Source organism: Scyliorhinus torazame, chromosome 20 (genome assembly GCF_047496885.1).
Source record: "Scyliorhinus torazame isolate Kashiwa2021f chromosome 20, sScyTor2.1, whole genome shotgun sequence".
Classification (NCBI taxonomy): domain Eukaryota; kingdom Metazoa; phylum Chordata; class Chondrichthyes; order Carcharhiniformes; family Scyliorhinidae; genus Scyliorhinus; species Scyliorhinus torazame.
This window is the reverse complement of record NC_092726.1, coordinates 117,013,770-117,031,510: the sequence shown is the minus strand read 5'-3', so window position 1 is coordinate 117,031,510 and position 17,741 is coordinate 117,013,770. Positions and strand designations below refer to the sequence as shown.

The 17,741-nt window shown below is 44.5% G+C and overlaps 1 protein-coding gene across 1 annotated transcript; it reads right to left on the bottom strand.

Annotated features, from left to right (window-relative positions):
- Positions 1-14,074: 14,074 nt before the first annotated feature.
- On the bottom strand, positions 14,075-15,099 carry LOC140396782 (probable G-protein coupled receptor 139). The gene is made up of 2 exons (XM_072485501.1): positions 15,093-15,099; positions 14,075-14,970 (listed from the first exon to the last, which is right to left on the bottom strand). Exons 1-2 carry the CDS (start codon positions 15,097-15,099, stop codon positions 14,075-14,077), a joined length of 903 nt encoding a protein of 300 aa, XP_072341602.1.
- Positions 15,100-17,741: the final 2,642 nt, after the last annotated feature.

The following is a 17,741-nucleotide window of genomic DNA, read 5'->3' as shown; positions in this document are numbered from 1 at the left end:
ATTGTGTTTGATATTTTAAAATACATGTTTACATTAGCTTGTAAATTAAAACTTCAGACAATGTGGAAGCTGTTTTTTTTAAAAGACAACACACACAACTCTGTTTCAAAGCAAACCTATATTCCGAGAAAACACATCGTTCTAAGACCTTTGACACGGGAACTTGGCAGCAATCCGACTTTTACTTCATCCCCTTTTCAAACCAGCAGAGAATTGATCCGTGCTGGGGTTTCCCCTGTCCACAATCTGAGCTCTGGCTTTGTAATTCTGGTAAAGCAATAAAAAAAAGAGCTGAAGATGTATTTTTAATTGGAACTTACAAATATTAAGTTTTGAATTGTCAGATATATTCAGATTAGTTAACCCACTCTGCCCCTGCAGAATGGATCTTTTGTGTCAGAACATAGAACATAGAACTTTACAAGTAACTGCAAGTGGAGCAATATTTGCAGTAGCTTCAGGAATTTGAGATAGTTGAGTTATTGTAAACTGACTAATTAACCAGACAAAAGCACTTCAAGGTCGGGTTGAAATGTAACAGAATTCGGCGCTTAACCACGAGGAAAATAGATATGAATATATGGCAAACTATAAGAACTGCAGACCCCTGAATAACACACGTGTTCGGCCCATACAGGAACAGTTTTATACGGACAACATCTAACACCTGGTGACGACCAGGACTCTTTTCCACTTTTCCTTTAAATTTCTAGGTTAAACATTCAAGAAAGACTGGAACGATAGCAGCAGCTGTGGGGACTCTTGATGGCTCTTGAGCTCTCAGAACAACTACAAGCACTTAATGAAGTGAAATGAAAATCGCTTACTGTCACAAGTAGGCTTCAATGAAGTTACTGTGAAAAGCCGCTAGTTGCCACATTCCGGCGTCTGTTCGGGCAGGCTGGTAAGGGAATTGAACCGTGCTGCTGGCCCGCCTTGGTCTGCTTTCAAAGCCAGCGATTTAGCCCTGTGCTAAACAGCCCCATTGGCTGTTAAAAGAGCAAGAACATCACAGATTTCACAACAGACACAGGATACGTGGCGTTTTGAATTATGGTGCTTAATATAATGTTATTGACGGGATGTGCATTCCAGCAGCCAAAGACTGGAACAGTGATATAGCTTATTTAAAGACATAGGACGCATATACAACTTGTGTCAGTACTTTCTCGCGCGTTCCGGTATGGTTTATAATCTGAAATAAATATGTATAGTGTTTTCAGTAAGGTTGTTATGAAGCAGGCTGCCAATGACAAATGTCAAACTTTTCGGAAGGGCAGAGTGGATGGTAAGGGAGGTGGTGTAGCTCTGTTATTTAAGGATGACATACGGGCAACAGTAAGGGATGACATCGCTGCTATGGAGGATCAGGTTCAATCCATTTGGGTGGAAATCAGGAATAATAGGGCGAAAAAAAATCACTGAAACGAGTAGTCCATAGGCCACCAAATGGTAACATTATGGTGGGGCAGGCAATAAACAAATAAATAACTGATGCATGTAGAAATGGTACAGCAGTTATCATGGGGGAAACAAGCGGTCCTAGATCTGGTCCTGTGTAATGAGGCAGGATTGATTAATGATCTCATAGTTTGGGATCCTCTGGGAAGGAGCGATCATAATATGGTGGAATTAAAAATACAGATGGACGGTGAGGCGGAAAAATTAAACACAAGTGTTTTGGGCTTAAACAAAGGAGATTACAATGGTATGAGAGAAGAGTTAGCTAAGGTAGACTGGGAGGAAGGACTTTATGATAAAACAGAACAGTTGAGGAACAGTGGAAAACGTTGCAAGCGATTTTCTTCACAGTGCTCAGCAAAGGTTTATAACAATAAAAAGGAAGGATGGTAGAATGAGGATACATCGACCGTGGACATCTAAGGAAATAAGGGAGAGTGTCAAATTGAAGGAAAAAGCATACAAAGTGGCAAATATTAGTGGAAGATTAGACTACTGGGAAATCTTTAGGAGGCAACAGAAAGCTACCAAAGAAACTATGAAGAAGAGTAGGATAGATTATGAGTGTAAACTTGCTCAGGATCTATGAACAGATAGTAAATGTTTCTACGAATATATAAAACAAAAAAGAGTGGCTAAGGTAAATATTGGTCCGTTAGAGGATGGGAAGGGAGATTTAATAATGGGAGATGAGGAAATGGCTGAGGAACTGAACAGGTTTTTTAGGTCGGTCTTCACAGTGGAAGACACAATTGTTGGAATTTAGAAGGATGCGGGGGTGGGGGTGGGAGGTGGTGGTGGTGGTGGTGGGGGGGGAGATCTTATAGAAACATATACAATTATGAACGGAATAGAGACAGATTGTTTCCACTGGCGGGTGAAAGCAGAACTGGGGGGGGCATAGCCTCAAAATGAGGGGATTAGATTTAGGACTGAGCTTAGGAGGAACTTCTTCACCCAAATAGTTGTGAATCTATGGAATTCCTTGCCCAGTGAAGCAGTTGAGGCTCCTTCATGAAATGTTTTTAAGATAAAGATAGATAGTTTTTTGAAGAAGAAAGGGATTAAGTGTTATGGTGTTCGGGCCGGAAAGTGGAGCTGAGTCCACAAAAGATCAGCCATGATCTCATTGAATGGCGGCGCAGGCTCGAGCGGCCAGATGGCCTACTCCTGCTCCTAGTTCTTATGTCTCTGGTGACCACGTGTACATGAAGTGCGTCCAACTGCAGCTACTGGATAACCGCATTTAAGAGCTGTAATCATAGAATCATAGAAATTACAATGCATCAGGAGGCCTTTCGGATCATTGAGTCTGCACCGGCCCTTGGAAAGAGCACCCTACTAAAGCCCGCGTGTCTACAGTATTCCCATAACCCAGTAACTCCCACTTAACATTTTGTGATCACTAAGGGAAATTTAGCATGGCCAATTCGCCTAACCCTCACATTTTGGACTGTGTGAGGAAGCCGGAGCACCCGGAGGAACCCCACGCAGACACGGGGAGAACGTGCAGACTCCGCACAGAGAGTGACACCGCTGGGAACTGGAGCTGGGACCCTGGAGCTATGAACCAACTGTGCTAACAACTGTGCTACTGTGCTGCCCATAATTATCAGCTGGAGCTGAGCGTGGATTCATTGTGAAGCATGCGTCATGCTAGGCAACTCAGGAATAGCCATTCAGTTAGGTAGGCGCAGCCGTTCAGTGAGGTGGGGATTGAAAGGCAGAAAGGGTGACCAGGAGATAGAGTAGAGGAAGGAAGGTTGTGCAGATGTTCACTGTGCCAACCATCTTTCCAAGATATACGTTTTGGATACTGTCTGGGGGAAAGCAGCCGCAGCCTGTGAGTGTCTGCTGCACCCGAGGGGGAGGGGGAAGAATGGCAGGACTATAGTAGTCGGGAATTAATTTGTAAGGGGAAAAGGCAGGCGGTATATAATATAACATACAGTGCAGAAGGAGGTCATTCGGCCTTTCGAGTCTGCACCGACCCACTTTAGCCCTCACTTCCCCATAAACCAATGCGACAAGAGTCCTTGTAGGGAGATTTGTTACTGCTGTTAGGGAAGGTTGAGAGCGTAGTTGAGGAGGATTTCAACTAACTTGTCAACGGGCTGGGACCCTGAGAGGTTCAGCAGGGACAGATCTACATCCAAAATTATAAGATAGCTCACGTGAGTCAAGAAGGCAGAGATTTTTAAGTCCACATGGGCTTTGTCAAGGTTGAATAGTTTTTTATTTTACTGTCAGTGGTCTGATTAGGGCGCAAATTGAAACCTGACAGTATAACATAGAACATAGAAAATACAGTGCAGAAGAGGGCATTGTGCGCATCGATTCTGCACCTATTCAATTGACCCACTGAAGCCCTCACTTCCACCCTCTCCCCGTAAACGAATAACCCCTGCCAAACTTTTTTTTTTTGGACACTCAGTGCAATTTGTCATGGCCAATCCACCTCGCCTGCAAGTCTTTGGACTGGTTGGAAACCGTAGCACCGGGAGGAAACCCACGCAGACACCGGGAGAACATGCAGACTCCGCACAGACAGTGACCCGGCGGGAAATCGAACCTGGGACCCCGGCGCTGTGAAGCCACAGTGCTCTCCACGTGTGCTACCGTGCTGCCCCAAATGTGGTATTATGGCAGTGATGTCACTGAGACATGGTTGAGATAGGTATCGGCTTGACAGCTGAATATTCCAGGATACAGAATCATGCGAGATGGAGAAGGAGGCACAAGAGGAGCAGATGGCGATATTTTGAGCAGGGAATCAATTACAGTAGTAAGGAGGAATATTATCTTAGAAACCTCGTCAACTGAAGTCATAACGGCAGAGCCTAAAAATAATAAAGGCACACTCACAGTGCTGGGAGTGTCCTATTGGAAAAAGAGAAGAGCAGATATGTTGGCAAATGTCAGAGAAGTGTAAAAGTAATGAATTTCAACTTCCCAAAAATTAACCGGTGTGGTCATAGAGTGAAATATTTAATTGAAGTGGATTTCTGACAATGCATGCAGGAGAAAATATTAAGCTAGTATAGGTCCGACAAGATATAATTTCACGGAACAAAGCCAGGCAAGTGTTTGAAATGGAGAATTGTGCAGACAGTGATCGTAACTCAATTAGATTCAAGATAGTTATGGGCACGGATTGACTTGAAATCAAAGTTGTAAACTGCGGGAAGGCAGATTTTACTAAGATCGGATATGATTTGCCCAGAGTGGACTGGGAGATGACACTTTGAAGTAACTCACTGACGGAACAGTGGGACGCATTCAGGAAGGACATCGAGATGTTCAGGGCCAACTTTTTTACAATCAGCGAAAGAGTGAGACAAGTAAATACAGTGAACCCTTTATTTCGAAGGGTAAACAGTATTGGATCAGTAGAAAAAAAGGGAGGACTGTGACAGTCATCGAATGATCAAATAACAGATGTGCCAGATGCGTACAGAAATTGGAAGAGGGAACTTATAAGGGAAATTAGGACAGCAGAAAGCGGACATGAATTGATACTGATTGACAGCACGGCAGCATTGTGGATAGCACAATTGCTTCACAGCTCCAAGGTCCCAGGATCGATTCCGGCTTGGGTCACTGTCTGTGCAGAGTCTGTACGTCCTCCCCGTGAGTGCGCGGGTTTCCTCCGGGTGCTCCGGTTTCCTCCCACAGTCCAATGATGTGCAGGTTAGGTGGACTGGCCGTGATACATTGCCCTTAGTGTCCAAAATTGCCCTGAATGTTGGGTAGGGTTGCTGGGTTGTGGGGATAGGGTGGAGGTGTTGACCTTGGGTAGGGTGCTCTTTCCAAGAGCCGGTGCAGACTCGATGGGCCGGGTGGCCTCCTTCTGCACTGTAAATTCGATGAAAATAAAGGAAATTCCGAAGTTGTTTTGAAGTATATTAAGGACAAAATTTATATAGTGATAGAATAAGTTGCATTAAGCATCGCAGTGCTAATTTGTGTCTGGAGCCGGAGTTCTAAAATAAATACTTTGTGTTCATGTTCATACGTGAGAGAGACAGTGTAGATATAGAAATCAGGGAGAAGGACTGTCATAAAATTGAAGATATTAACGTGGACAGAGACAGAGCTCAGCGTGGCCTGGCAGGCTTAAATTTAGACAATTCTCCAGGTCCAGGTGCTACACATGGTGGCCCAGCATCAATAATGATGTTGAGCAACTGGTGCACCAGGGTGATTTCTGCCAGGAACCACAAACCATTACCAACCACAGTCGGCCTCGATCCAAGGAAATAACCTGGTCGTCCATGGACACGCTTACATACTGATTCCGCACACCCTTTCCGGTTAAGGTCGGTCAAGGCAGCCTTGAGGAGGAGTTTATAGAATGGGTCCGCGATAGTTTCCTAGAACAGTATGTAATGGAACCTGCGAGGGAACAAGCGGTCCGAGATCTGGTCCTGTGTAATGAGACAGGATTGATTCAGGATCTCATAGTTAGGGATCCTCTATGAAGGAGCGATCACAAAATGGTGGAAATTAAAATACAGATGGATGGCGAGAAGTTAAAATCAAACACTAGTGTTTTGTGCTTAAACAAATGTGATTGCAATGGGATGATAGAAGAACTAGCTAAGGTAGACTGGGAGCAAAGACTTGATGGCGAAACAGTTGAGGAACAGTGGAGAACCTTCCAAGCGATGTTTCACAGTGCTCAGCAAAGTTTATACCAACAAATAGGAAGGACGGTAGAAGGAGGGGGAATCGACCGTTGATATCTAAGGAAATAAGGGAGAGTATCAAATTTAAGGAAAAAGCATACAAAGTAGCAAAGATTAGTGGGACACTAGAGGACTGGGAAATCTTTAAGGGGCAACAGAGAGCTACGAAAAAGGCTATAACGAAGAGTAAGATAGATCATGAGAGTAAACTTGCCCAAAATATAAAACAGATAATAAAACTTTCTACAAATATATAAAACAAAAAAGAGTGGCTAAGGTAAATATTGGTCCTTCAGAGGATGAAAAGGGAGATTTAATAATGGGGGGGGGGGATAAGGAAATGGCTGAGGAACTGAACAGGTCTTTTGGGTCGGTCTTCACAGTGAAAGACACAAATAACATGCCAGTGACTGATGGAAATGAGGCTATGACAGATGAGGACCTTGAGAGGATTGTTATCACTAAGGAGGTAGTGATGGGCAAGCTAATGGGGCTAAAGGTCGACAAGTCTCCTGGCCCTGATGGAATGCATCCCAGAGTGCTGAAAGAGATGGCTAGGGAAATTGTAAATGCTAATAGTGATAATTTACCAAAATTCTCTAGACTCTGGGGTCGTCCCGGCGGATTGGAAATTAGCAAACGTGACACCGCTGTTTAAAAAAGGAGGTAGGCAGAAAGCGTGTAATTATAGGCCAGTGAGCTTAACTTCGGTAGTAGGGAAGATGCTGGAATCTATCATCAAGGAAGAAATAGCGAGGCATCTGGATGGAAATTGTCCCATTGGGCAGACGCAGCATGGGTTCATAAAAGGAAGGTCGTGCCTAACCAATTTAGTGGAATTTTTTGAGGACGTTACCAGTGCAGTAGATAACGGGGAGCCAATGGATGTGGGATATCTGGGTTTCCAGAAAGCCTTTGACAAGGTGCCACACAGAAGGTTGCTGCATGAGATAAAGATGCATGGCATTAAGGGGAAAGAAGTAGCAGGGATAGAGGATTGGTTAATTAATAGAAAGCAAAGAGTGGGGATTAATGTGTGTTTCTCTGGTTGGCACACAGTAGCTAGTGGTGTCCCTCAGGGATTAGTGTTGGGCCCACAATTCTTCACAATTTGCATAGATGATTTGGAGTTGGGGACCAAGGGCAATGTGTCCAAGTTTACAGACGACACTAAGATGAGTGGTAAAGCAAAAAGTGCAGAGAATACTGTAAGTCTGCAGAGGGATTTGGATAGGCTAAGTAACTGGGCTGGGGTTTGCCAGATGGAATACAATGTTGACAAATGTGAGGTTATCCATTTTGGTAGGAATAACAGCAAAAGTGATTATTAGTTAAATGATAAAATATTAAACCATGCTGCTGCGCAGAGAGTCCTGAGTGTGCTAGTGCATGAGTCGCAAAAAGGTGGTTTCCAGGTGGAACAGGTGATTAAGAAGGCAAATTGAATTTTGTCTTCCTTTGCTAGAGGGATGTAGTTTAAGACTAGGGAGGTTATGCTACAATTGTATAAGGTGTTAGTGAGGCCACACCTGGAGTATTGTGTTCAGTTTTGGTCTCCTTACTTGAGAAAGGACGTACTGGCACTGGAAGGTGTGCAGAGGCGATTCACTAGGTTAATCCCAGAGCTGAAGGGGTTGGATTACGAGGAGAGGTTGAGCAGACTGGGACTGTATTCGTTGGAATTTGGAAGGATGAGGGGGGATCATATAGAAACATATAAAATTATGAAGGGAATAGATATGATAGATGCGGGCAGGTTGTTTCCACTGGCGGGTGAAAACAGAACTAGGGGGCATAGCCTCATAATAAGGGGAAGTAAGTTTAGGACTGAGCTTAGGGGGAACGGCTTCACCCAATTGGTGTGCATCTGTGGAATGCCTTGCCCAGTGAAGCAGTTGAGGCTCCTTCATGAAATGTTTTTAAGATAAAGATAGATAGTTTTTTGAAGAATAAAGGGATTAAGGATTATAGCGCTCAGGCCGGAAAGTGGAGCTGAGTCCAAAAAGATCAGCCATGATATCATTAAATGCTGGAGCAAGCTCGAGGGGCCAGATGACATACTCCTGCTCCTAGTTCTTATGTTCTTATGAAGCACGGTAGCATTGTGGGTAGCACAATTGCTTCACAGCTCCAGGGTCCCAGGTTCTAATTCCGGCTTGGGTCACTGTCTGTGCGGAGTCTGCACGTTCTCCCCGTGTGTGCATGGGTTTTCTCCGGGTTCTCCGGTTTCCACCCACAGTCCAAAGATGTGCAGGTTAGGTGGATTGGTCATGCTAAATTTCCCTTAGTATCCAAAATTGCCCTTAGTGTTGTGTGGGGTTACTGGGATATGGGGATAGGGTGGAGGTGTGGGCTTGGGTAGGGTGCTCTTTCGAAGAGCCGGTGCAGACTCGATGGGCATTCTGCACTGTAGTTTCTATGATTAGTATAAACGGTCGGCACAACATTGAACGGCCTGTTCTGTTCTGTACTGTTCTATTTTCTCTGTTCTTTGTTCTAATGTAAAAGGGTGATGGTTCGACTATCTCTTATTTGAGGTGCTTAAGGCCTGGCCCTTGTGTATCATAGAATTTACTTTGCCGAAATGAAATCAAATGAAAATCGCTTATTGTCACAAGTAGGCTCCAAATAAAGTTACTGTGAAAAGCCCCTAGTCGCCACATTCCGGCGCCTGGTCGGGGAGGCTGTTATGGGAATTGAACCGTGCTGCTGGCTGCCTTGGTCTGCTTTCAAAGCCAACGATTAGCCCTGTGCTAAAAGGAGGCCATTCTGCCCATCAAGTCTGCACCGGCTCTTTGAGAGAGCACCTTAGTCAAGCCCACACCTCCACCCTATCCCCATAACCCAGTAACCCAGAGAACGAGTAAGAGAGAACCTGTTTTCCTGCGACTTGCCACAGTGGCCGCCAAGAGGAGTTGATTCAGCCTGAATCCCCAATCGTGGAGCGGGACTGACATGAAAATTGTCGCTCTGGAAAAGCTCTGTTCACACCGGATACATGGCGCTTGTGTGTGAGGCAGACAGAGTAGTGGGGTTGCCAGAATCCAATGGAACGCGCAGCAACATTAAATTCAGTCGATTGAATATATTCGGGGATTGGGGGAATGTGTCTGTCCATTTCTTTCAGCTTGCGGACCCACCCGCAGACTCACTCTCCAGTCATTTCTCTCCATATTTACTCTTCGAATAAAACGTGAAAAATGTGATTTGTCCTGATTTGAATTGGGAGGTTAGGGACGGTCCGGGTTTAATAGAGACGCAGGATATTCAGATTGGCTATGTCACTTGACGGTTGCTTCTGGGACATTGCTCTGAACGGTAACAAGTCATCATTAACGTAACGACTTCCTTAATGTTGCTGAGGTCCTGGAATTGAATTTCTAAGTGTGAAGCTTGTAAAGTATTGTTGTAATCACCGAATATCTTCAGTGCTGAAAGATGAACGATACATTGGACAGTTAATTACCATGTTGGTGAAGTGGAGGTGCTCCATCGGGAGGAGAGGGTTCTGTGGGTTGGGGGTGCGTGTGGGGGGTGCTGTTACCTGTGAGGTTGGGGGTGTGATGGAACTTTGATTTAGGTCAATGAGTTATCTAAAGTGCCAGGGTCAGGGATGTCTCGGATCGTGTCTTCAGGAACCTTAAGGGGGAGGGCGAGCAGCCAGACGTCGTGGTGCACATTGGTACCAACCACATAGGTAGGAAAAGGGCTGTGGAGGTAATAAACAAGTTTAGGGAGTTAGGCTGGAAGTTAAAAGCCAGGACAGACTGAGTTGTCATCTCTGGTTTGTTGCCGGTGCCACGTGATAGCGAGGCTCGGAATAGGGAGAGAGTGCAGTTGAACACGTGGCTGCAGGAATGGTGTAGGAGGGAGGGCTTCAGGTATTTGGATAATTGGAGCGCATTCTGGGGAAGGTGGGACCTGTACAAGCAGGACGGGTTGCATCTGAAACATAGGGGCACCAATATCCTGGGAGGGAGGTTTTCTAGTACTCTTCGGGAGGGTTTAAACTAATTTGGCAGGGGAATGGGAACCGGATTTGTAGTCCAGCAACTAAGGTAGCCGATATTCAGGACGCCAAAGCGTGTAATGAGGCAGTGGGGAAAGGAACACTGGCAAAGGAGAGTACTTGCAGGCACGGAGATGGGTTGAAGTGTGTATACTTCAACGCAAGAAGTATCAGGAATAAGGTGGGTGAACTTAAGGCATGGATCGGTACTTGGGACTACGATGTGGTGGCCATCACGGAAACTTGGATAGAAGAGGGGCATAAATGGTTGTTGGAGGTCCCTGGTTATAGATGTTTCAATAAGATTAGTGAGGGTGGTAAAAGAGGGGTGGGCGTGGCATTGTTAATTAGATATAGTATAACAGCTGCAGAAAGGCAGTTCGAGGAGTATCACCCTAATGAGGTAGTATGGGTTGAAGTCAGAAATAGGAAAGGAGCAGTCACCTTGTTAGGAGTTTTCTATAGGCCCCCCAATATTGGCAGAGATGTGGAGGAACAGATTGGAAAACAGATTTTGGAAAGGTGCAGAAGTCACAGGGTAGTAGTCATGGGTGACTTTAACTTCCCAAACATTGAGTGGAAACTCTTTAGATCAAATAGTTTGGATGGGGTGGTGTTTGTGCAGTGTGTCCAGGAAGCTTTTCTAACACAGTATGTAGATTGCCCGACAAGAGGAGGGGCAATATTGGATTTAGTACTTGGTAATGAACAAGGGCAAGTGATAGATTTGTTTGTGTGGGAGCATTTTGGAGATAGTGACCACAATTCTGTGACTTTCACTTTAGTAATGGAGAGGGATAGGTGCGTGCAACAAGGCTTGGTTTACAATTGGGGGAAGGGTAAATACGATGCTGTCAGACAAGAATTGAAGTGCATAAGTTGGGAACATAGGCTGTCAGGGAAGGACACAAGTGAAATGTGGAACTTGTTCAAGGAACAGGTACTACTTGTCCTTGATATTTTTGTCCCTGTCAGTCAGGGAAGAGACGGTCGAGTGAGGGAACCATGGTTGACAAGAGAGGTTGAATGTTTTGTTAAGAGGAAAAAGGAGACTTATGTAAGGCTGAGGAAACAAGGTTCAGACAGGGCATTGGAGGGATACAAGATAGCCAGGAGGGAACTGAAGAAAGGGATTAGGAGATCTAAGAGAGGGCATGAACACTCTTTGGCGGGTAGGAGCAAGGAAAACCCCAAGGCCTTTTACACATATGTGAGAAATATGAGAATGACTAGAGCGAGGGTAGGTCCGATCAAGGACAGTAGCGGGAGATTGTGTATTGAGTCTGAAGAGATAGGAGAGGTCTTGAACGAGTACTTTTCTTCTGTATTTACAAATGAGATGGGCGATATTGTTGGAGAGGACAGTGTGAAACAGACTGTTAAGCTCGAGGAAATACTTGTTAGGAAGGAAGATCTGTTGGGCATTTTGAAAAACTTGAGGATAGACAGGTCCCCCGGGCCTGACAGGATATATCCAAGGATTCTATGGGAAGCAAGAGATGAAATTGCAGAGCCGTTGGCAATGATCTTTTCGTCCTCACTGTCAACAGGGGTGGTACCAGGGGATTGGAGAGTGGCGAATGTCGAGCCCCTGTTCAAAAAATTGACTAGAGATAACCCTGGGAATTACAGGCCAATTAGTCTTATTTCGGTGGTAGGCAAAGTAATGGAAAGAGTACTGAATATTAGGATTTCTGAGCATCTGGAAAAACACTGCTTGATTAGGGATAGTCAGCACGGATTTGTGAGGGGTAGGTCTTGCCTTACAAATCTTATTGAATTCTTTGAGGAGGTGACCAAGCATGTGGATGAAGGTAAAGCAGTGGATGTAGTGTACATGGATTTTAGTAAGGCATTTGATAAGGTTCCCCATGGTAGGCTTCTGCAGAAAGTAAGGAGGCATGGGATAGTGGGAAATTTGGTCAGTTGGATAACGAAATGGCTAACCGATAGAAGTCAGAGAGTGGTGGTGGATGGCAAATATTCAGCCTGGATCCCAGTTACTAGTGGCGTACCGCAGGGATCAGTTCTGGGTCCTCTGCTGTTTGTGATTTTCATTAATGACTTGGATGAGGGAGTTGAAGGGTGGGTCAGTAAATTTGCAGACGATACGAAGATTGGTGGAGTTGTGGATAGTAAGGAGGGCTGTTGTCGGCTGCAAAGAGACATAGATAGGATGCAGAGCTGGGCTGAGAAGTGGCAGATGGAGTTTAACCCTGAAAAGTGTGAGGTTGTCCACTTTGGAAGGACAAATATGAATGCGGAATACAGGATTAACGGTAGAGTTCTTGGCAATGTGGAGGAGCAGAGAGATCTTGGGGTCGATGTTCATACATCTCTGAAAGTTGCCACTCAAGTGGATAGAGCTGTGAAGAAGGCCTATGGTGTGCTCGCGTTTATTAACAGAGGGATTGAATTTAAGAGCCGTGAGGTGATGATGCAGCTGTACAAAACTTTGGTAAGGCCACATTTGGAGTACTGTGTACAGTTCTGGTCACCTCATTTTAGGAAGAATGTGGAAGCTTTGGAAAAGGTGCAAAGAAGATTTACCAGGATGTTACCTAGAATGGAGAGTAGGTCTTACGAGGAAAGGTTGAGGGTGCTAGGCCTTTTCTCATTAGAACGGAGAAGGACGAGGGGCGACTTGATAGAGGTTTATCAGATGATCAGGGGAATAGATAGAGTAGACAGTCAGAGTCTTTTTCCCCGGGTGGAACAAACCATTACAAGGGGACATCAATTTAAGGTGAAAGGTGGAAGATATAGGAGGGATATCAGAGGTAGGTTCTTTACCCAGAGAGTCGTGGGGGCATGGAATGCACTGCCTGTGGAAGTAGTTGAATCGGAATCATTAGGGACCTTCAAGCAGCTATTGGATAGGTACATGGATTACGGTAAAATGATATATTGTAGATTTATTTGTTTTTAAGGGCAGCGCGGTAGCATTGTGGATAGCACAATTGCTTCACAGCTCCAGGGTCCCAGGTTCGATTACGGCTTGGGTCACTGTCTGTGCGGAGTCTGCACGTCCTCCCCGTGTCTGCGTTGGTTTCCCCCGGGTGCTCTGGTTTCCTCCCACAGTCCAAAGATGTGCAGGGTAGGTGGATTAGCCATAATAAATTGCCCTTAGTGTCCAAAATTGCCCTTGGTGTTGGGTAGAGGTGTTGAGTTTGGGTGGGGTGCTCTTCCCAAGAGCCGGTGCAGACTCAGAGGGCCGAATAGCCTCCTTCTGCACTGTAAATTCAATGATAATCTATGATTAATCTAGGACAAAGGTCCGGCACAACATCGTGGGCCGAAGGGCCTGTTCTGTGCTGTATTTTCTATGTTCTATGTTCTAAGTGTACTAGCATTCCCGCACTCCACCCCCGCAACCCCACCCACACCTGCTCTACCTGGTTTAAAGAGGGAAAATGTCTGGCTGAGATTATTCAAAAATAAGGCGTGTTCCACGTTTTTGAAGCTTAAACATGTACGGGTTATTAGAAGTTAGCTTTCTCTGCACCCAGACCGACAGAACATATCATCATTTGTTTGCATATGACACACACAAGGTAGATGCAACAAAACTCACATAGCGAATACATTTTTCTCTTTTCGCGTAAATCACACACAAGAGAGGAAATCCACGTGTTGAATGCATTGTGTCTGTCACTGAGCTTATTTAGTCACTCACTTTGCATTTACTGGGTTCACATCCTCCACCTCAGCTTCCCTTTGGCTATAATAGGGCATTCCGTTTAACTCTGTACGTATTTCTGGTGGTGTCTTTCTGTGTAAAATTCGGAGGAACCATTGACATATTTGGAGTTGACAGACTCTGTATGTTGTTGGTTCAGATCAGAGGTTACGACCAAAACTGATAAAAGATCGAAATCTGTTCATAATATTATTTTCTTTTTAATCAGTTATGTATTCAGTATTTAATATAATGTATTATTTTATAAAGAGGAATATACACCACATTGATGAACTGCTTCCTGAAATTGCTCTGTGTGACGGCGTATATACAAGTGTTTGTACAGCAGCTTAGGAGCTGCAGCATGAAACCTATTTCCAATACAAAAAGGGGCATATCTCCATAAATATCCGCCATATTAAATATTCTCCACCACATAGAATACGCCATGAATATGGACCATAAGACGATGAAATTCCCGGAGACCGCAAATAGTAAAAGTATGGATTTTCTTCGACTCTCAATCTCTGGGTCTTTGTGACTGTTTACATTGCTTGCATTTCGCAGTCGACTGCGTGCTCTGCTGCTCACTAAAATGTGCCGGACGGTTAAAACATTGAGAAGTAAAATCAGAACAAATGGGAATCCTGGCGTCAAAATATTCTGCACTAACTCAATGGCACCCCAAAACCGTGAGATCTTATTTCTGGTACTCATGTAACAAAACCATGGGCTGTTGTTCAGCCTGTACCAAGCTGTCAGCATAAAATACCAGGGGATGTCCTTTAAAGTGCTCAGAATCGCAACTGTTCCCAAGACCCAGGCCGCCGTTTTATCGGTGCAGTATCCACTTCTCACCTTCTGACAACAAATGACAATGAATCGATCAAAGGTGAAAGCGACGGTGAACCAGACAGAGGAGTCAGTAGCCGCATAAAGCAAAGCAGCGTGAATGTTGCACACTGGAATGAACTTCACAATTCTTAACTGATACGCAATTGGAATCTGCCTCAATATCAGGTCCAGGAAAACTACCAATAGATCTGCCGTTGCCATGGCCACCAGGTAGCAAGTAGTTGAACTGGAAAGTCCACATTTTCCCCGAGACAATATCACAATCGTCACTACGTTAACTGTGAGGATAAATAATATAATTAAGAGAAACAGTGACAATGTACAATGTCAACAAACCAGGCGGGGAGAACGAGTGTGTGTTCAATTTCTTGATTGCCGAGAGTGCGTTGATGGAAATTACCGTACATCCCGTCAAAAGCGTTTTGATATCATCTTTGTGCAGTATTGATAAACAAACTGATTAACCCATCTTCCCTGCAACGTCTTAAAAGGAAATGGGAAGGGTCAATAAAATGTGAAAAATCCGTGATAATCAAGATGAATAATGAAGTACACATGTACATCAAAATATGAATTAGAAGTGCCCAATAAATATGCTTATCGGCTTCATTAATGCTTGTTCGCCAGTCCCTGGCCATTACTCGGTCATGAGATGGTATCATGCAGATGTATTCTGGTTCAGAATTTTAAATTATTTCATTCGAAATAACTCTAAAGCTCCAAGTGTGGCAGAAGTGGTGAGTAGCTGAGTAAATTAATCCTGCGGCCAATTTAGAATTGGGTATAGCAGTGCATGAGTAGCATAAGATGAAATGTCAAAAAAGGGAAAATAGTCAACGGGAACAGTGAGCCAAATATGAGAATGCGTGATTGCACGTCCAGGCAATATGAGACATTGATGAGTCAGAACATAAGAAACAGAATGATCGGCAAATAATTAGTGTCTAGAACTTGGAGCCTCTATCGCCATCCTATCGCTGTTTGGAATGAAGTTTACCTTTATGCCCAATCCCCATCTTTCTTGCATGGAGACTGGAATGTATCTAAATCTAAAACAGCTAAATGTTGGAAAACCTACCAATTCTCGGGACAATGATCCCAAAGGTTCGCAACCCTCTCGTGCAGAAGTGTTATTGCATCTAACACATGAATTATTGACTACTGTCGTGAGCACCTGACTCTTTGAAGTGGACTACATATGTTCAGGCAATATTAATTCTGCTTAACTACCCAGTCAAACTCCTTCAAAATCCAGTGCTACAATCTGATCACCTCTCGGTTCTTTAGAAACTCTATACAAAATAAAACCGCACATTATGTATTACTTCACAATCCGTCGGCGCGCATAACCCATGACCCTAATTAATGACGCACATTTGGCGTGCTCCATTAAAAGCATAACCTATCTCAGATATGGAGACTGTAACATCGCACATTTTTGCAGGTAGTATCCCAGTGAATTACCGTCACGTTGTTAATACATTATCATGCAGTTTTCCACTCGACTTGCAATTTCACTTACTACTCGTTCATTCAGCAGCACGCTAACGGTATGCAAGAAGATTACAGGCCGCTCAATCTGGTTTATTCGGTGGGCATATACTTATAATTAATTATGAGAGACACGATAAACTGTCACGGAGAAAGCAGGGGTTTATCATTGGTAACCAAATTGAAAAATGTCAACTCAGTCGATCTTATTGTGGAAGTAACCACGAGGTATGATGAGGCTGTTGTAGAGAACTTTGTCTGTGTCGATTTTCATAAAGGTCACAGATGTGAAACCGGATAAAATGTGACTCCCCAGGGGCATAACGGTGGCGCAGTGGTGAGCACTGCTGCTTCACAGCGCGGAGGTCCCAGGTTCCGTCTCTGGGTCACTCTCCGTCTGCAGTTTGCACATTAGAATTTACAACATATATTACAGCACAATACAGGCCCTTCGGCCCACGATGTTATACCGAACATTTATCCTAAACTTAGATCAACCTAACCTACACCCCTTCAATGTACTGCTGTCCATGTATCTGGGCAGGAGTCGCTGAAATGTCCCTAATGACTCTGACTTCATCCCCTCCGCTGGCAATGCATTCGACGCACTCACCACTCTCTGTGCAAAGAACCTACCTCTAACATTCCTCTTATACCTTCCTCCAATCATCTTAAACTATGTCCCTCGTCACAGTCATTTACGCCCTGGTGTAAAGTCTCTGGGATCAACTCTATCCATGCCTCCCATCACCTTGTTCACCTCTATCATGTACCTCTCTTCCTTCTTCTCCAGTTAGAAAAGTCCTAGCTTCCTCAACCTTTATTCATAAGACAGTCCCTCCAGTCCAAGCAGCATCCTAGTAAATCTTCCCTACACCCTCTCCAAAGCATCCTATATAATGAGTAGTACAGAACTGACACCAATATTCCAAGTGTGGTCTAACCAGGATCCTAAGCTGCAGCAAAACCTCGCGGCTCTTAAACACAATCCCCCTGTTAATGAAAGCCAACACACCGTACGCTTTCTTAACCATCCTATCAACCTGGCTGGTAACTTTGAAAAATCTATATATGTGAACCCCAAGATCCCTCTATTCCACCACACTTCCCAGAATCCTGCCTTTAACACTGTATTCAGAATTCAAATTCGACTTTCCAAAATGAATCACTTCACATTCATCTCGGCTGAACTCCATCTGCCACTTTTCAGCCCGGCTCTACTTCTTGTCAATGTCCTGCTGTAACCTACAACAGCCCTCGACACTATCTAAAACTCCACCAAACTTCGTGACACCGGCAAACTTACTAATGCACTCTTCCACTTCCTCATCCAAGTCATTTGTAAAAATCACAAAGAGCAGAGGTCCCAGAACAGATCCCTGCGGGACACCACGGGTCAGCAACCTCCAGGCGGAATACTTTCCATCCACTACCACCTGCGGTCTTTCAAACCCCAACAACTCTCGGAATCAAGAGGTGTCGTCTCATCCCTCTCCGAGCTTTCTTGCTGACCATCTTGAATTTGTGATCCGTCGTCACTGGCATGTTCACTCGTGGA